The sequence below is a fragment of the Pituophis catenifer genome, unplaced genomic scaffold (assembly GCF_029215685.1).
Source record: "Pituophis catenifer annectens isolate HBS135680 unplaced genomic scaffold, rPitCat1.0.hap2 SCAF_1, whole genome shotgun sequence".
Lineage (NCBI taxonomy): Eukaryota > Metazoa > Chordata > Lepidosauria > Squamata > Colubridae > Pituophis > Pituophis catenifer.
Window position 1 is genome coordinate 53,077,359 of NW_027256881.1, and position 20,904 is coordinate 53,098,262.

At 38.7% G+C, this 20,904-nt stretch overlaps 1 protein-coding gene across 1 annotated transcript in view; it reads left to right on the forward strand.

The window, feature by feature from the left end:
• XDH (xanthine dehydrogenase) overlaps positions 1–20,904 on the forward strand; it is a 67,724-nt gene that overhangs the window by 31,517 nt on the left and 15,303 nt on the right. The window contains exons 15-32 of the mRNA XM_070932428.1: positions 951–1,135; positions 2,049–2,223; positions 2,427–2,516; positions 2,873–3,042; positions 3,303–3,426; positions 4,660–4,779; positions 5,979–6,075; positions 6,752–6,876; positions 8,009–8,142; positions 8,775–8,862; positions 9,372–9,458; positions 10,079–10,270; positions 10,947–11,092; positions 13,578–13,659; positions 15,469–15,564; positions 15,876–16,004; positions 16,732–16,806; positions 18,528–18,580. Coding sequence (XP_070788529.1) covers positions 951–1,135; positions 2,049–2,223; positions 2,427–2,516; positions 2,873–3,042; positions 3,303–3,426; positions 4,660–4,779; positions 5,979–6,075; positions 6,752–6,876; positions 8,009–8,142; positions 8,775–8,862; positions 9,372–9,458; positions 10,079–10,270; positions 10,947–11,092; positions 13,578–13,659; positions 15,469–15,564; positions 15,876–16,004; positions 16,732–16,806; positions 18,528–18,580 — 2,168 coding nt within the window. The remainder of the gene's footprint in view (positions 1–950; positions 1,136–2,048; positions 2,224–2,426; positions 2,517–2,872; positions 3,043–3,302; positions 3,427–4,659; positions 4,780–5,978; positions 6,076–6,751; positions 6,877–8,008; positions 8,143–8,774; positions 8,863–9,371; positions 9,459–10,078; positions 10,271–10,946; positions 11,093–13,577; positions 13,660–15,468; positions 15,565–15,875; positions 16,005–16,731; positions 16,807–18,527; positions 18,581–20,904) is intronic.

Consider the following 20,904-nt stretch of genomic DNA (forward strand, 5'->3'; position numbering starts at 1 on the left):
ATTTAGCTAGGCAAAATTTTAAAACAGAAATGAATTGATGTTTAATTTAATTTATTTTTAATTATTTTAACTTTTATATTGTATGTTATTTTAATTCTCGGCTGTTCACCGCCCTGAGTCCCTTCAGGGAGAAGGGCAGGATATAAATTTAATAAATAATAATAATAATAATAATAATAATAAAAATAATAATAATAATAACAACAACAACAACAACAACAACAATGTGCAGATGGTTAGGATCAAATTTGTTGGAGAAATTGTAACGCTGTTGTGCACATTTAGCTTAGGGTCAGAGCACATTAAGGGAGACCCACGGACAGTATGAAGAATACGGTGATAAGTGGACCAGTGGTAAAGCAACATGCTAGGTCTGTTTTGAGTGTTCAACTTGACATTTTCTAGAAAGATTAATGAATCATGAGTGTTTGCAAAGGGGACTGGTGCATCTTGACTGGAAGGAAATAGAGAAATAACCCTCTATTTCATGGTTATTAGCATGTTAACTGAGATTCTTAGAGATTCAAAACAAGAAAGCACCCGACAAAACAATATCTGCTGCCCTTATGTAAAGAAACAAACATACCAACAAACCAAGATCCTGGACATAGACATGGTACAGAAACACTTTGCAGGTAATAGATGTTAGTTCCAGCATAATAATTAACACTTATTTATAAGCATAATCCTGCCTTGCTATTCTCAGAGATGAAAGTGAATTTCTCAATGTTAAGTTTTATTCAGAACATAGCAACAGAAATTCTTTCATAGTTTGTCTGGAATTCTGTTATATTTTCCCAGAACTCATTCGTCCTTCATCTAGAAATTATTTCATAAAAGCTACTGTTCATATTTTAGTACCATTGCTATGAATGAACCGACTTTACTCCACACTTCCCCCACTGAGATCAATGTGAAAAAGTCCATAGAACTTCCTTTTCTTCTCTTAGGATGAATATTTCTCTGCCTTCAAACAAGCTTCAAGACGGGAGGATGACATTGCCATTGTGACCTGTGGAATGAGAGTTCGATTTCAAGAGGGAACCAATCGATTAGAAGAGATTAAGCTGAGTTATGGGGGAATGGCTCCCACAACAGTCATGGCTGTAAAAACCTGTCAGGAGCTGATTGGGAGGTAAATGAGTGAGACTCACATATCAGGAGCAGAATTTTGTAACACTCTTAATTGGAAGATCAAAGTTTATGATGTTATCATTTCAGTTTTAAGGAACCTGGGGGGCATATATGATTATTTATTTATTTATTTTATTTGTCAAGAACGTATTTGGTAATAAGTATAAGCATGGATTGGATACATAAAATAGATACAAATAGAAGAAACATTAGGATAGGGACAGTAGGCACGCTGGTGCTCTTATGTAAGCCCCTTACAGACCTCTTAGGAATGGGGTGAAGTCAACAGTGGACAGTCTTAGGTTAAAATTTTAGGGGTTTTGGGATGAAACCACAAAGTCAGGTAGTGCATTCCAAGCATTGACCACTCTGTTGCTGAAGTCATATTTTCTGTAATCGAGTTTGGTGCGGTTTACCTTAAGTTTGTATTTATTGTGTACTCGTGTATTGTTGTGGTTGAAGCTGAAGTAGTAATTGACAGGTAGGGCATTGTAGCAGTTAATTTTATGAGCTATGCTTAGGTCATACTGAAGGTGGCATAGTTCTAAGTTTTCTAAGCCCAGAATTTCAAGTCTGGTGGCATAAGGTATTTTGTTGCGAGCAGAGGAGTGGAGGACTCTTCTCGTGAAATATCTCTGACCATATCCTATATTTCTGACCATATCCTATATTTCTGACCATATCCTATATTTATATTTCTGACCATATCCTATATTTATATCATATCCTATATTTCTGACCATATCCTATGGGCACCCATGCTGTGGGGCCAGAAAAGGGTCATTCTGGAAGATGAACTCCCAAAATACAGTAACTACAAGGCAGCCGAATGGGAATCCCTGGCTTAATGTTTTTACTGAATAGACAAATAAAATGATTTTGTGTTAATGGTTCATATGATTCATTTTTAATAGAGAGTGGAAAGAAGATCTCCTGCAGGAAGCTTGCCATTTGCTGGCTGAGGAGATGAATCTTTCCCCTTCGGCCCCTGGTGGCATGGTGGATTTCCGTCGAACTCTCGTGCTCAGCTTTTTCTTTAAGTTCTACCTCACAGTGCTTCAGAAACGAAGCATAAAATTAAATGGCAATGTGAGTTCTTCTGTCTTCTTGATGGGATAAGGGTTCAGGAGTTTAATATAGTTGTCTGTATGCAAGTTCTATATGGCTATTGGTAACTTTTTACATTTTGATTGTAATGTTCTTGTGCACATTAAGAGATGTATTAAAAATACATTTACCTTTGCATAAGAGAAATTAAAAATTAAAATCAGATTTTTCCTATATTTTTGCAGAATAATTTCAGTGATTTGGTCCCTTGCACACATGCTAGTGCCACTGAATTATTTAACAAGGATCCTGTTAGCAACGTCCAGTTTTTCCAAGTAAGTAAGAGCAAAAACCAGTTGTGTTTTTCATTTGTTGTATTGCCTCTCTTCTCAGTTCTAGGAACTGTACTTGCCTGGGCATTAGATCTTACCTTGAGCTAGCCCTTATTCTGTTTTTTGCTCTCTGTTGTTGTCCTTAAATTAATTAATTACAGGAGATGTCTGTCCTAATAGGACCTTTTCCTTTCAGGTAGAAGGAATTGTCCTGCATTTGAAATGCTAAATGCTGTCCCCCCAATTGCTTCATTGTTGCTAGTAGAATTTTAACTTTTTGAATGAGGCAATGTTTGTAGGGTATTGATGCCAGGATTTAATCAGCAGTGAAAGTACACCTGTCTTTGCTTTTATCATAGGAAGTGCCTAATGAGCAATCCATTGATGATACGGTGGGACGACCCCTAATGCATTTGTCAGCTGCCAAGCAGGCGAGCGGAGAGGCAGTCTACTGTGATGACATCCCTTCTTACACAAATGAACTTTACCTAACACTGGTTACCAGCACCAAAGCCCATGCTAAAATTACGTAAGTCCTGTTTCCATGACATACACCGTTATTTATTAAATGGTACATGCCACAATTATTTTGAGGGGGATGTGATCTTCGGTGGCTCTTACATTATAAAGGCCCCCAGGAAAGGCTATAGTCCACCTCCTTTCAGTCATCCAGTAAATATGATTTTAGATTTTTTTTGTTTTAGAAATTAATGCAGTCAAAAATTGTATTTGTAGACATACACCTAAATCTCATGGGAATAATCCTACTGTGCTACTCTTTTCTTTCAGTTCCATTGATACCACTGAGGCTCAGAATGTACCCGGCTTTGTGTGCTTTGTCTCTGATCAGGATGTTCCAGGGAGTGACATTTCTGGGATTTGTAATGATGAAACCATCTTTGCAAAAGACATTGTACGTAACTATCGCTTCTCATCTACAAATTGTTCTATTAATCTCAAAGACATTAAAATGGAGCAATCAAGTCACTTGCATTATAGCTCAATTATCATTCCCCCTTGGTTCATTCCCAGATGTGTTCTATACATTTTATACTCTGCACTTTGGTTTGAACTGGTGAGTTATGTGTTAGGGTGACAACTGACAGAAGTATCACCATTCCCTATGAAAATTGTATCTGTATGTGTTCCGATACATAATCAAATGTGTATACCATGTGGAATGACATACAAAATTATGAGATGTCCTCCCTCATACATATGAACCCCTTAAAATGCCCTTTTAAGAAGTTGGTACCGGTATATAGGAGAGGGCATCTCATAGATTTGCTAACAAATGCAGCTTAATCTGTATGGGGAGGAATACCTTATAACAACACCAACTGAACATAGTTCTCACTGAATTCACTGGGATCAAATATAATCACATACAATTGTCTGTTCTCTATCATTTCTCAGTTGGTTTCATGAGAAAGAATTTGCTTTTAAAACTCTTCCAGAACAGAAGAATGTGATATTCTTGCTCTGATTTAGTTGCAAGGTGGCAAAGTATGTGTGGGAATATCCTGTGTTTCACTGTACAATTTTCTCTTTCCCAGTACTCAGATGTCCTTGACTACCCACAGTTCAATGAAATACCAAGGAAAAATATTATATTAGAGTACTAGAGACATCACTACTTCTAAAGGGGAGGTTTGCCCCTGAAAAAGTATAGGAAGATGTCCATGGAGATTCTCAGTCATCCAGATCATGGTTGTCTGGGAGCCTCGATGACTCTCTAAAAGAATGCAATGGAATATAAATCCTTCCATTCCTCACCATCCAGTCAGAGCTAAAGAAGCTTCTTAGAAGAGAAGCAAAACTTCTTCAAAGAAAAAACAGAAATTCCAGTTGCCTCTTGAAAAAACACCTTTCAAAAGTATAGGAAGAGTTTTCTTCCTCCAGGGAAAATTGGAGAAATTGCCTGTTCAATTACTCTGCTCACAAACGTAATTGAAAATTTTGAAAATCCATTTGTGCCCAGACTAGTTGTTGTCCACCAGTATGTCTATATTTAGAATGTTTGTCCTCTTTATGTAAAGTTGGGGTTCAAAAATAAATATATCCAAATTAAAGTATTACTGACAGTAAATCAGCTAAAATTTCCAAAGTTGCTGAATAAACTAAAGTCTCTCCCGCCCCCCAATAGGTGACATGTGTTGGGCACATTATTGGTGCAGTATTGGCAGATACACAGGAACATTCCCGAAGAGCTGCTAAAGCAGTGAAGATCACATATGAAGAGTTTACACCAATTATCACTATCCAGGTGAGACAGTGCAAGAAAGTGACATTGATTTCAGAGTTCTGACTGAGTAAACATAGTTCTTTCTTTATTTTTTAAAGAGAGATGGATTTGAGAGTCATTTCTCTGGTTTCTGTTGCTGTGGTTCTGAGATGGATACGTGAAAATAGTCTATACTTGTTTCTACACCTATTTGTTATGATCATTGTTTTTATGAATCAGGGCAATGGGCAACAGACTTGGTGCATGCAAAACCCCTTTTTCTTTTGCAAATTAGTCCCAACTTTTCTTTTATGTACACTGAGAGCATATGCACCAAGACAAATTCCTTGTGTGTCCAATCACACTTGGCCAATAAAAAATTCTATTCTATTCTAACTAAGAAATGGTCATGCAGACACTTATTTTTACTTTTATAGTGTAAATGTTTGAAGTTTGTAATTAGGGCTGAGGAAATATTTTTCCATTTCGAGTTGTATTCACTTAGGGGTAATCATCATCAAGAGCCATGGTGGCGCAGTGGTTAGAATGCTGTATTGCTGGCTAATTCGGATGACTACCAGGGGTTCAGTCCTCACTGGCTCAAGGTTGACTCAGCCTTCTATTCTTCTGAGGTTGCTAAAATGAGGACCCAGATTGTTGGGGGCAATATGCTGACTCTGTAAACCACTTAGAGAGGGTTGTAAAGCACTATGAAGCTGTATATAAGTCTAAGTGCTATTGCTATCATTGGCTGTATAAAGGAAGAAATTAGTGATACCTAATCTCTATCTATTTGATATCCTCCTTTTCTACTTTCTACTCACTGCTATCCATCTCCCTGGACAGACTGTTTCTGAAATTGTTCTGAGGACCTCAAGACCTCAGGTTCTGAGGACCATCAGGACCTCAGATTTCAGGTTTTTCAGCCCAGGACAACTGGAAAGAAAGTTGTTGAAGCTAGAGCATAGTAGAGAATAGGGAATTCTAATGAAATAGATAATGATAGGTACTATCTGCCAATGGTTTTTTTTCTACATAAGGTGCAGAAACTCTGTCTTTAGTTGTACCTTTCATTCAAAATATGATGCAGATTACCTAACAGTATTAACATTGGTTTAACTTGGCTAAGCTACACAAAACAGAGCTGGTTGTTTTATGTGTGTATGAATGTATGTATGTGTGAGCACACATGTACATGTAAATATATGTGTATTTAATTGATTCTCCTATAATTTGCATAGGAAGCCATTGAGAAAGAATCTTTCTTTAAGACTGATAGGAAGATTGAAAAAGGAAATATCCAGAAAGGATTTGAAGAGGCTGATCATATTGTGGAAGGTAAGCTTCCTCATTTCTTTTTGTTTCTTTTTGATTTGTATAACAAAGGTTTCTTTTAAAGCATTGGCTGGATGAATAACACATTTGCATTGATATTGGGGTAAGAAATGGACAAACTTTTCAAGCTTCTCTTGTTTTGTCATTGGTTTTTTCCAGCTTCCCCAAACTGTCTGTCCATATTGGAGTAAAAATAGAAAGTTTATTTGATACATATCAAGTGCTCAGGGGCTAAGACCACACAAGAATCCTTTTTTGTAACTAACAGCATGATTGGGTGTGGTGGAATCTGGGTAGGGTGAGGATGAAATCTTGAACAAACTATATTTCCTGGAGTCTGTACCCAAAGTAACTAATGGGGTAAAGGGAGTAAGACAAGGGAGAAAAATGTTCTTTTCCTTTGTTAAGAGGAGCAAATGGGAGGCAAACTGCCATAATTATGCATAAACTGCCATAAAGATTATTAAATCTTGATGGACACAGGAGAGGCCTAGGTTTTCCTTCCGAGCGATTGGAGTCTAAGAACTCAAGCAGTGAAGATCAGTGGTTGGACTCTGAACTCCATCTTGAATCAGAGTCATTATTGTATAAATTCTCACATCACCCCAGAAAGCACTACCAGTATTTTGAATTTAATATATTATTTGATTTGGAAATCCTTTCTTTCCATCCTGCCTAGGGGAGATGCACATTGGTGGCCAGGAACATTTTTATCTGGAGACTCACTGCACAATTGCTGTGCCAAAAGGAGAAGATGGAGAAATGGAACTCTTTGTCTCCACCCAAAACTTAGCAAAGACACAGGTCAGCCAGTCTCTTGATAGCTTTGATCTTGATAGCTTTTGGAGAAGGCAATCAGTTTTGCCACCAAGAATAACATGATTTATTATTGTTATTGTTATTATTATTTGAATAGGGATGCTCATTAAGAGTTGAGGAGAGATTTTCCTCTAGCATGCAATAAGGAAGGAAATTGTTACATTCTCCATTCCTGTCCGTGCTATTCTGGTTCATCGTAAGCTTTTCTTCCCTTGTCTAGTTAGTCTTGTTTTAATAATCTGTTATTTCTGCCCAGTTTGTGTACAAATAGTTTATGTCATAATGCTATGCATGATGTTGAAGCGGTGCTTTGCTTTGCTGAAACTTTAAGAGAAGGCATCCTTCCACCATTGGTATGGAATAAGAATGATGCTTCACACATTAAAAAAACCAATGTGGGTTTTGTACATTTGCAGAAATTGCATTCTTGAAATATGACAACAGTCAAGCCAGATTAGCTCAGCAATACACAAGGCAAAGCACATTGCTAAGGACATGCAGACGATCTATGGCATCTGAGAACCAAGAAATTCAGTTTGAGTTTCTGGTATTCCCTGATATTCCTCATTTACTCAGCTATAGAACTTTCATAAGTTGCTAAACTTACTTATGGAATTATACGGTAAATTAGTAAATTGCTGTAGTATGAAGTCAATTTTGTCTTTACTTGAAAGGAAAATGATTTAACACATTCCAAAAAAAGATTAGACAGAAAAAAAGATTCTAAACACAAACAAACGTCTTGAATAGTCCTTCACATTTCTATTTTATCAAACAAAGATTGACTGCTGCCACTAAAACCAATCCTGGGTACTTTATAATCTGAATGTGACCACCTTGTATATGTATTTGCATATATCTGCATCTATGCATATAAAGTACTTTCTCATACGCAAACTAAACTGAAAAATCTGACTTCAGGAAACATAAATCAATGCATGCTTATTGATAATAAATCTCACTGAATTCAATAATTCTCCCTGTTTGTGAATGTGTGTAGGCTACTTATATGCCAGGAATGGAATTATTTAGCTTAGTTTCTCTCTTTCTCTTTACAGAAAGAACGATTTCAATGTAGGCTAATACATGGTTGAATTATTTTAAATTATTATTTTAGGAATTTGTTGCTAACGCTTTAGGCGTTCCCGCTAATCGAATTCTGGTTCGCGTGAAGAGAATGGGAGGAGGATTTGGAGGGAAAGAATCTAGAAGCATGATCTTGTCTACAGTTGTTGCAGTAGCTGCTGCTAAGTAAGTTCTAATGAATGGCCCCTCAGCATGGTTACTGAGGTAGTAATGTGAAGTTACAGTTTTGGTTTTATATGGAGAATCAAGAAAATAGATTTGTTTGTGGCCCAGAACCACTACTTGTCCTTTTCCAGGGTTATTGCTCTCCTCTGTTTGCACATAGAAATGCAAAATTCTACTATAATTTGGAAATGGCTGCCACCTTCAACATCATGCTGGAGAGACTTACTTTCATTGCCAATTTGTAGATTTATATTATATTATACTGTTCCGTGCCTTTTAGAATTAGATTCATAAATATAAAAGAACATCCTTTTCAATAACAGCTCTGGCAAAGGCTTTATTTCCCCCCCCCCATTCCTGGTCCTTTCAATTATATGATGATTTCATACATCTTTAGAACTCTCTTTCTCTGTTTTTTTTTTTTAAACTTAACTTGCTTTTAGAAAATATGGGTGGGACTTGTAGTAGCTTTGGGAGGATCTATGTGTGCTCTGTGGCTAAGGGAATGTCAGAATAGAAAAGATTTATTCAAAAATGAAACCACTTAGAAAAGAGCCTCCTGTGTTATTTTCTGATATAAATTGTTACCGTGACACCTTTGCAGTAGGTTCACTCTCAGCCTAATTCTACAGGACTGGTTGCCCAGTACGATGCATGCTTGATCGAGATGAAGATATGTTGATTTCTGGTGGAAGACATCCATATTGGGCACAGTATAAGGTAAATAAACATTAATATGAGTATTAAAAAGATTACACCTGCGATGAGCGAAATACTTGTGATGAGTGAAACTGTGCACTGTTCAATCCACATTCTGGAGCAAATAATATAATATAAGAAGAATGAATATATATATATCATTCTAAATATATTTATTTATTTTATTGATTGATTTTTATCCTCTTTTTTATTTTTATAGAAAAATTCATATCTAGTATGCTCCTCCCATTTTTCCTACACAATAACTCTGTGAGGCGGGTTGGGCTGAGAGAAAGGCTTTCACACCTAAGGCAGAACTAGAACTCGTGGTATCTGAATCTCTAGCCTTGTGCCTTAATCATTAGACAGTTAGCTAGAAATTTGTCTTTTTTGTGTAAAAATAGTCCTCTAATAGTAGCTTCCATGAAAACCTCTCTTTCAAAACCAAATGGCTAAGTTAAATGAATATTAGAATATCTGTAACTGGAATAATTGAATTCTACAAAATAGTTATTTTCTGCTTTTCCCAGGTTGGCTTTAAGAAAAATGGAAGGATTACCAGCCTAGATGTGTCATATTACAGCAATGGAGGAAATTCTATTGATCTTTCTCATGGGGTAAGTGGAAATCACTGTCTACTCTGATTCATTTGAACCAACTTCAGGGATTGTAGGAATGAATAAGCTTTTTCAATTCGATGGAATTCTAGTTTTCTGGTAGAAAATAGGGAAATAGCAAGGATAGCTTAGATAAGAACAGCAACAATGATAATTATATAATGCAGACAAGGGCAAAATGACACTAATGAGAAAATCATATGTTGAGAAGACTTGATCTCTAAATTGGGTCTGATGCAACCTATCAAGAAAAGCTGAATATTATTCAGGTATGTTAGGCTTCCAGCAGTCAGTGATATCAGGAATCCACATAGATTTTGGGAATCTAGGCTAGGCTGCTTGTGATGCAAACCTCAAAAAGAGCTTGAGTTTCAAAAGTGAAGAGAGTACTTGAGATTAATAAAGGCTCACCAATAAAGTTCTGATGAAATAATAAGTTTGATTTAAACTTTGATGCTCTTTTTTGCATGCATAATACCATACATTTTCTGCCATTTTATGTACAGTATGCGGAAAATATTCAGTTTGTAACTATTGATGCAGGAATAACAGCAAACAAAATGAACAAACAAACCTTCCCCTCACATAATTTATTTATTTGTTTAAATTGATTCCCCAAGGTTATGGACAGAGCTGTGCTTCACATGGACAATTGCTACAACATCCCAAATATCAGAGGTATCGGTATTGTCTGTAAAACGAATCTGGCCTCCAACACAGCCTTCCGTGGATTTGGGGGTCCCCAGGGAATGATGGTTGCTGAGTGCTGGATAAGTGAGATAGCCTTGAAGTGTGGGCTGCCAGCAGAAGAGGTATGTGCTCACCAAGATATTTTGCAGAAAGCAAATTATAATACTCTCCTAATCACTTGTACTTATCAGAACTTTCACAGTTCCTTTTATGTGAAAGCAGTGGGCCATAATTTCTTTCTTGGAGTTGGTACTTTATTTTGGCCTGAAGGAAAAGGAGCAAATTAGATACCCTTCCCCCCTTGTCAATATTGCCAGCATTCCTTTTTGGAAATTGCCAGTCTGGTGAAAGGCTAGTGCCACCTCTCTCCTTGATTCTCCCCTTTTTGAATTCCAAACCTCCAGCTCTTTGCAGTGTTCTTGAACTGAGACTAGATCTCAGGCATTCTGTGGACACCATCTCCTTATTTCCTGTCTGTTATAACTTGGTTAGCATTATTTTCACCTGCCTTTCAATGCATACATTCTTCATGTAGTTCTGCTGAACCTGATTTCATCACTGATGCTAATAATTGGATTGTTTCATTAGCTGGATGTAAAAATCTTATTAGGCATCATGGCAATTGTGTCCCATTCCTTTATTCTACTGAATATTGATGGAGTGATGAACGTGTTTTGCTCAAGACAAGGATTAGTTTCAGATTAGAGTTCAAGATGTTGCTAAAGCTCTGCTTGTTTGTTTAAAAGATCCCAGTTATTTCAGAACTGAAGTCTGTCCATTTCTCTTTTTTCTGAAAAGGTACGAAAAATCAATCTGTATAATGAAGGAGATTTAACTCATTTCGATCAAAAGCTTGAGGGGTTCACTGTGAAAAGATGTTGGGAAGAGTGCCTTGCAAAATCGAAGTATCATGCCAGAAGAACAAACATTGAGAAGTTCAACCAGTGAGTATCTTATTTTTTACAATTTCTGATTTTACTGAAAGTTGAAATTATCTCATATGGATTATTTTCATTCTGAAGGTTGCCATGTAGCAACATTATACCCAGTTGTCTGAAATAAATTCTCCACTAATTGAAATGAATGGATTTGGCAGAAAAATGTATGGACCTCTGCCAAAGTTGTAATTTCAGTACTGTATGTTTTATGTTACTACTCTGTTTCTGAAACAATGCCACAATCACTGTAAGTCTAATTAATAAGACAATTTGGGCTATTCCTATGTTTTATGCATGCATGTATATAACTAGATAAACACAAATACCCATTTCACAGCACGTTAAGGTATTTTTTCCAGATTTTATTCACACACACACACATACATATGACAGAAAAATATGACATTCAAAAAAGATAAAAATACATTTGGAACAAAAATGTGGAGGAGCAGAATATACTGCATTATCACATTGCATTGGATTGAGCCATTCAAAAAAAAAAAATCTTGGTATATTTTACCACAAGGACACTCTTTTCATTAACTGCTATAAACAGACTGCAGTAGCTGTTAATGTGATTCATAGAGAAAACAGCTTTTTCAATCATTTTTATTGTTTGAAGGAGAAAGCTGGATTCATATGGATTCTTATGACCAGTAGCTGGTGACTGGAGAGGGAGGATGCAAAAGGCCAGAAAACTGGCACTAAGAAAGCAATGTACAAATACTGTAGAAAATTTCTTGTATTGTAGTACTGGATCTCCTTGAATTGTGTCCTGTATTTGGAACTAAATACAGTACAAATTATTCTCTCCCTCAAGCAGCTAGCTTTTATGAGTTTGATCATTAGTGAATCACACCTACTGTGGGCTTAAAATAAAATATCATAGATCAAATGAGATATGCTGCATTGGTTTATTACTCCAGTTCCCTATGAAATGCTGACAAAAGCTTTCAAAATTTCAAAGATAAAAAGAAAAATAAATCAAATCAAATCAAACCAAACCTTTATTGTCAATGCACAACATGTGTACAATGAGATTGAATGAGCCTCCCTTGGTGCAGCACCCCGAAACACAGAATACATCTCAATAACTCAAAATAAACTCAAATAAAAGAAAAGAAAATCCCTAAACCCAAATAAGTGATAACTAACACACATTCCCATATACATATATGTATATAACATTATACTATATTACACCGGTATGAACATGTTGCACGTTGCGCTGGCCCTGCAAGTTTATCATATTAAACCTGATTATGGTGTTATGTTGCATTCAGAAGTCTGACAGCCCACGGATTAAAAGCAATTTTCCAGCCTATTCGTTTGGCTGGCTATGCTTCTATATCTCCTGACTGATTTTTAGGAGAGTAAAGAAGTGCTGACCAGGATATGAATCATCCCTGAGGATTTTCCTCACTCTGCTAAGGCAGCGTGTCCTAATGATTTCGTCCAATGAGGTCAGGGGGCAGCCCGTGATTTTTTGTGCTGTGCTCATCTCCCTCTGTAATGCCTTTCTGTCTGCGGCTGTCTGGCCGGTATACCATACCATCACACAATATATGAGGACACTTTCTATTGTAGATCGGTAAAAGGAAGTCATCAGTTGTTTTTTTTAAAATTTGATTTATATGTCGCCCTTCTCCAGAGACTCAGGGCGGCTTACAATGAGTTACGCAATAGCCTTCATACTTTTTTATATTTATACAAAGTCAGCTTATTGCCCCCACAAACTGGGTCCTCATTTTACCTACCTTAGAAAGGATGGAAGGCTGAGTCAATCTTGAGCCTGGTGAGATTCGAATTTACAGTAATTTCAGACAGCTGGTGTTAATCACAATGCTTTTAGTCTGCTGAGCCACCAGGCCCTGTGTTGTTCCACCTGATTTTTCCGCAAGACCCTAAGGAAGTGGAGTCTCCAGGTGAGCCTTCCTGACCACCTGGAGTGTGTCTTTTTTCCAGGTGAGATCTTGGCTAAGGTGAACTCCCAGGAATTTGAAAAAGAAGACCGTCTCTACATAGCCCCCCTTATGTAAAGTGGGGCAGGTTCCTCTCTCTGCTTCTGGAAGTCTAGCACCATCTCCTTTTTCTTGCTGGTGTTTAGGTGCAAGTTGTTTACTGAGCACCATGTGGATAACTTCTGGACTTCTTCCCTATATGCTAATTCATCTCCTCCCATGATAAGACCCAGTATGGTGGTATCAAGGTCAAATGCAAAGGAAAAAAGAGGGGAAAAAAACTGTGGTATAAATGCGGTATAAATGTATATATTTAGATTTGTATTCTATCAGGTTTAAACTTTAGATAAATCCTTTTGAACATTATATTCAGTACTACAAGGCTGCCATCAGTAACCATGTTTCTTATTTATAAAATTTGCTGACTGGATGCTAGATTTGTTTTGCACACAGCTTTGGAAAATAATGCCTTATTTAGGAAGAATGCATTTGGGAAGGCATGCCATTTTGAAACTCTCCTGTTTTCCCAGGCAGAATCGCTGGAAGAAAAGGGGCATAGCCATTATTCCTACCAAGTTTGGGATCAGCTTCACCGTTCCTTTTCTGAATCAGGTTGGCAAACATTCTATATTTTTACTCAGACAGCCTATGGGACGCTGGTGGCCTTCTTCATATAAAAATAGAATTCCCATGCTTCATGTGTTTGCAAACTTTGGAAATAGTTTTTTTTATAGAGATTGCACCAAATTTATACAGTTATATTAGGACAGATTCTATCTGAACTTCAAAATGACTGGATGTCAGCTGAGGGCAGCAACTATCTTTATGATCTCATTTTCCAAAGTGCTGGACCAAAACGTTTAGTTTTCTGTTTGAAGCAAAAGATACTGCTACCTGCCCCAGATGGCACTACACCAGCACTAATGTAAAGACAGCATGCTCCATCATACCTGACAGCAGCAGACTAGAGGCATGATATTCACATTTCTGTTTGCCAATACCACGCTGCTGTTCCCTGCCCAACCTTCTGCTTCTATAAGTAGTAGCTAAAGGGACCGGCTCACTTTGCCTTCTCATAATTCATAAACTAATGGCATCTTGATTTGTATAAAAAATATTTTCTTTAGCTTCAGTTGAATATGAAACAACTTCTGTCAGTTTATTTATTTATTTAGTTCAATTTATATGCCACCTTTCTCCGAAGGGCGGCCGAAGACTCAGTTACACGGCTGCATTAATAAATTCTGAAAACAGGGGGATCATCCATATTTATATAGTCCCATCTCGCTATACATTGTAGTCAGAGTTCAATAATGAGGTGACTGGTTATTCATGAGTGCAACGAGGAAGCCTTCACCTATAGATTAAATTTCACATAGGTTTCAGCTCTGATGCACTATAAGTAAAATATGATTCTATACCTTTTTGTATCTATGCTTCTTCTACATATGTTTATATAGTCTGGATGAAGCTAGAGTTGAATATTGGATGTGCTACATATGATTAAATTCCATGGAGCTTCTAATATTAGTAATTTGGTATCAGTTAGATCGATTCCTAATGAAAGCATATGAAAGACGGAAGATTATAGTTAAAAATGCATCCTAGAGACTCATTTCTAAAGATCTAAGTGCCAAATCCCACTGTAACAACATTGCCAAAAAGGCATTAAGAGTTGTTAACCTAATCTTGCATAGATTCTTCTCTGGTAATATTATACTACTAACTAGAGCATACAAAACATTTGCTAGACCAATTCTCAAATACAGCTCTTCTGTCTGGAACCTGCACTGCATATCAGTCATAAATACAATTGAAAGAGTCCAGAGATATTTTACGAGAAGAGTCCTCCATTCCTCTACCCACAATAAAATACCTTGTGCCACCAGACTTCAAATTTTGGTCTTAGACAACTTAGAACCACGCCGACTTTGGTCTGACCTAAGTGTTTTATCTGCCACAATGTCCTACCTGTCAATGACTACTTCAGCTTCAATCACAACAATACACGAGCACACAGTAGATACAAACTTAAAGTGAACTGCTCCAAACTTGATTGCAGAAAATATGACTTCAATAACAGAGTGGTCAATGCCTGGAATGCACTACCTGACTCTGTGGTTTCTTCCCCAAACCCCCAAAACTTTAACTTTAAACTGTCTACTGTTGACCTCACCCCATTCCTAAGAGGTCTGTAAGGGGCATGCATAAGTGCACCAGCCTGCCTACCGTCCCTGTCCTAATATTCCTTTTTTACTCTTACTCTTTTCATATATTCAAATTATGTTTATACTTTTACCTGTTATCTTTTATATGCTTGACAAATAAATAAATAAATAAAAATAAATAATAATAAAAATTAATAAATAATAATAATAATAAATAGATCTTAACCATTCATTTCTCTAATTTTGGTGATAGGCTGGTGCATTGGTACATGTTTACACGGATGGTTCAGTGTTGCTCACACATGGTGGGACTGAGATGGGCCAAGGTCTGCACACCAAGATGATTCAGGTAAATTAGGAATATGTATATAAAAGCCCTGTGCTGTTTTAATATATACCTCATTTGTTCAGTGACATCTATTTATAATAACAGTTTCTGAAATCCTGCAAACATCTTGACATGTAAATACCCTATTAAAATCTGGATCCCCCACCCCTTATTTCCCTTGCTGTGTTATAACTTATATTAGATATCTGATGGGAGCCAGAATGGCTTGCTTTTTTTTTTTTAAGAAAAGAAAAATACATTTTATAAAGTTCTGTTTCTTTAGGTTGTGGCCAGTCTAACATTTAATGATGAATCCAATGTTCTCTTTGTAGGTTGCCAGCAAGACTCTGGGAATCCCTACCTCTGAGATCCATATAAGTGAGACAAGCACCAACACAGTGCCAAATACATCACCAACAGCTGCTTCTGTCAGTGCTGATATCAATGGGATGGCTGTTTTTGTAAGGGATATTACTTATACACAATTTTGTAGCTATCAGTCTGTAGCAGGGCACCATTCCAAATGACTTGGCTGCACCCCCCCCCGAAAGGTGTTATTAATACAAGTTTAATGTAAAAGAAAAGTGTTAAATAAGTGATGGACTGCTATTATCTATATGTTGGTGAGAAAATCCTTTGTCTTAGACCCTGGAATTCTACTGCTGATCAAAAAGGCAACATTTGGAATGATAATATCTGGTCGTTAAGCTTCAACTGATGTTTAATTTGAAATAAACAATACAATAATAGAAGACTCTTAGGTATCTCTATAGTATCTTTCCACAACCTGTTATCCTCCAGATGTGTTGGATCAAATTCTACTTTTTTAGCTTCCATGGCCAAAGTCTGCAATTCTGAGATCGTATCTGTGATGTACAGTCCCACAAAAGTTAGAAAAGCTGACTTACACAATCATTGCTGTTAGCATAAGTCTGTCTGGCTTGGGAGTTCAAGAAACAATTTATTTAGTTTGCACTGTAAAAGTGGGCAATCTGATTTTGTTTTAAGTATATGTGCAGTTGCTGCTTTAAAAGTGCCTGACATGGCAATTTTAAATATAAAATAGATCATTACATTATTATTCCTTTGAGGTCAGTTTCAGACAAATAAAACTATGTAGATATAATTGCAGGCATAGTAGAGATTATGTTTGTAACAATTTTTTCTTTGATTCGGATTATTTGTTAGAATGCTTGCCAGACCATTTTAGAACGATTGGAGCCATTCAGATGTGCTAACCGAAAAGGATCGTGGAAAGACTGGGTATGTTTTTATTTAGTGCAAGTTGAAGTTTAAATAATATAAATATGCTACCTGTATAATATGTGCTACTATATACAATTCATTCATTTATTCATTCTGAGCAGCTTTCTCTTAATTGCTACATATAGCATTGTATTGTTGTCATATCTCATCTTGATTTTGTATTAATGTTATATGGCAGCCTCCCCCAATCTGGGGCTTCTTCTAGATAAGTGGAGTTTTGTGGGAGGCAACTACTACAATTTTCTAGCTCTAATGCTGACAACTCATGTCATTGTGATTAGACAGGATGTGCCCTACAGGAGTAGTGGTGATAAAAGTGTCTTGTTCTGTATTTTTATCTGTTTATAGGATGGTAAGGTTGCCTTCTAACCAAGCTTGATTCCTGGAGATACATCCATGCAGATTCCTTGATACGATATGGAAACAGTTTCCCCACCACCTTTCAATTGCAGTGATATGGGTGGCAAACAAAATTTAAAAATAAATAAATAAATCCCCCCCAACCTAGCTTATAGCTCTGGACTTTACAAATGGTCCCGCATCCATGTGTTGATAAAAGCCAATGCAACTTAGATTTCTATATTTTATTTATTTATTTATTTTTTAAATTTTTATACCGCCCCCTTTCCTGAAGGACTCGGGGCGGTGAACAGCCAAAATTAAAAAACGTGCAATATAAACATTAAAATAGTATAAAGCAAAATTAAATTTATCGTTGGCTTCCCTCAATTTAAAAACCCCTTACCCATAAAATTCACCAATTAATTTTTTTTTTAACCCAGCCCGGCTTGCAGAAATAAAAAAGTCTTCAGGGCCCGGCGGAAGGTCCGGAGGTCCGGGATCAGTTGTATCCCTGGGGGTAGCTCATTCCAGAGGGCGGGTGCCCCCACAGAGAAGGCTCTTCCCCGGGGGGTCGCTAGCCGACATTGCCTGACCGACAGCACCCTGAGGAGGCCTTCTCTGTGGGAGCGTATTGGCCAGTGGGAGGATATTAGTGGCAGAAGGTGGTCTCATAAATAACCGGGCCCTAAGCCATGGAGTGCTTTGAAGATGAGAACCAATATCTTGAAGCGCACCCGGAAGACCATTGGAAGCCAATGCAGCTCGCGCAGGAGAGGTTTCATATCAGCCATGTTTAGTCTGATGTTGCCATCTATTTGGTCTAAAGCATGTAAAAATATCAATACAGAATAAGGCTGCCCACAGTTTTGAGTTGACAAATATAAAAGCACAATTAGAAGCCATTTTAATATTTAGCAATGCACTCTTGTATATTTCTATTCAGAAGGAAATGCCATTTAGTTCTGTGGGACACCCTTCTAGGTAAAGAGAAATGTTGAAGAGGCAGACTTGTAGTCCTTCAGATGCTGCTGAATTACAGTTGCCAGCATTTCCCCGCATTCACTGCAGCTATTTGGAATTGGAGATGAGCAATAACTGGAGGGTAATTGTGTACAACCCTCAGAATATCAATTGCACTCTCACATAGAGCACTCTTTGTTTTATGTTGATCTTGGGCAAAGGTCTATTACATTTTTAAAGTTGAACCTTACTAGTTGAGAAGAAGTTTGGATTTAAAAAAAAAACATTTTGTTCATAATGTTTTCCTTATGGATACTTATGTTCCTCAATGAAACACTTCCAGTCTCCCCAGGATATTACAGTTATTCCTGTTTGAGAAAAGCTTAACACAATTTTATATGTTTTTTTTTCACTAGGTGTTAGCAGCCTATCATGATTGTGTGAGTTTATCAGCTACAGGGTTTTATAGGTGAGTGAAACTATCAGAGAGAAGATCTGCAGAATGTCATAAGGTTTGGCATTTGGATATTATTTCTGCTGTTGGGGATTTAGGTATAAGCTAATTTCATAAAATGGGTTTATAATAAAGAAGATCAGAGAGAGTTGTCTCTTATCCACATTCTACTAACATAGTAACTCTACTTAATCTGGAAATCCCAGACTCTAAGCAGTCTTGACTTGAGTCACAATATTTGCATGCTCTAAATAATACATAAGAATTAGAGAGAACAGCTAAATGTTTTTATAGCTGAGCGCTAGAGGCAGAAGAGGAAGAATGCTGTAATAAAGAAATGGAATGAATGCAGTTTATTCTCCATTGAGAGTGGAGACAGCAGCCAGCCTGGGTAATGGTCATCCAATCAGCATGAAGGACTGAGTCAGCCAATCATTCTTAGTCCCGCCCTTGTTGCCGGGCAGGCCAGCTTTTGGCTCAGTCCTTCAGCTCTGGCTGGCGTGTGGGACCTTGCCTCCGGCTTATTCCTGCTTTTTCTGCCTTATTACTGTTTTTTCTGGTTTTGGACTTGGACTGTTTTTTGTGACTTCGGATTGCTTATTCCCTCATCTTGTTGATTTCTCGATTGGACTGACTCTGGACTGTTTTCTGGCTTCGGATTTGTGAGTGTTTTGGGCGCCATTGCTCAGCTATTCCCTCGTTGCAAGGGGAGTTCCCCTCCCTTCTCCTGCCTTCCCCTCCTACTAGTCCTCTAGGTTTGCTGTAAAACTCTGGTTTTTCGTTGAAATTAGATTCCCTGTGCCCTTCCCTCCTGCCCCTTTTTCACTTTCTCGGCTGTTTGGGAGGCTTCGGAAAGCGCGGCGAGTGGCGTCGGCCATTTTAAACGGACCTTTTCCCGCCGCTGAAAACCACGCCGTTTTCCTCTACTTTTTTACTGGCAAGCGGCCTGAGGAGGACTCCAATTACGGGGGATCGCCTCCTATGCTCCCTTCTCATTGGTGCTGTGCTGCGGAGTGAGCGCTTGGCCTGGATCGTCGTCGCCGTGATATTGTGGAGCTTCGCGCCCCCCCCCCTCTCTCAGCGCTAAAACCGGGCCTGTGACTAATCAAATTCGGCTTGTGGAGCTTCACGCCCCCTCCATTTTAACACGAAATCCAGGCCTGTGACTGAGCTTTTCAGCTAGTGGAGCTTCGCGCCCCCTCTTCTTGGCCCTAGCGCCCCGGATCTGCTCCATCAGTTCCGCTGCTGGAGGGGCTTCGCGCCCCCTTTTGTTACGCTTCAGTGACTCGAACTTATGACCGGTCTCATTTAACGACCACCCTGCCATCAGTCTCCTCACGCTCCGGGAGTCTTGTTCCCACACAGTTTCCAATTGCTGAGTCTTCGCCTGCAACTCGTTTTAGGACTGGTGGTCACTGTGCAGGTTTCTAGTCATTTGGCGGCCCTTTCTTTCTGTGGAGTTTGCCACACTCCCTCCTGCCCATTCAGGCCCATTGCCCTGGACCTACTTCTTTTGTGGAGCCAAGCGCCCCCCCCTCTCCTGTGTCACTTAATTGCCTTGAAATTTCCACGATGCCTAAGGCTCTATCCAAGTCTAAACATGGCCGGAAAGCTGGTTCCTCTGCGGCTGGCCAATCAGAATCCTTGTCTGCTTCCCAAGACTCGGCCCAGGAGGTCCCTGGGGCCCCTGCCCCGGCTTCTCGCTCCTCCCGCTCTCACCATCACTCCAAGCGTAGCCTGTCGGCTTCCTCCAAGGTGGAGAAACGGAGGGACAAGGTCTTGTCTCAACTCTGTGAAAGGGCAAGTGCCAAATTGACTCCTATTCCTCCGCAAGCACCTCCGGCTTCGACGACATCGGATCCTTCACCGGTGTCCAGACCTCCTACACCGGATCAGATGTCTCTTCAGGACTGTCCGGTTTCCATCTCTGAGGACAACTTGTGGGGCTCTGATTCAATGACTCATCCACCGGTTCCGGTTCCTGCTACCACTCAGGATCCTCCTCTTCTGGATCCGGGCGCGGCTTCCTCTTCAGACACGGTATCGTACCAACTCAACCCGTCTCAACTTCAGCAGATGATTGAAGCGGCTGTTCAAAAGTCTTTGGCTGCCCGGTCTTCTTCCTCGAGTCGACAAGGATCAGTAAGGTCTGCTTCTCCTGTCTCTCTGGAGCACTCTTCCCGTGATCCCGCTAGTTCCATGCGGCCCGAATCTCCGTCTTGTTCCTATTCAAGCCACCATTCGGCCCTGGCTGATGGGGACTACGCTGACTCTGACCTATCGGAGGATGAGAACCTCCCGCCGGACCAACCGGCATTCACTGGCCTTTTTCCGCAGGC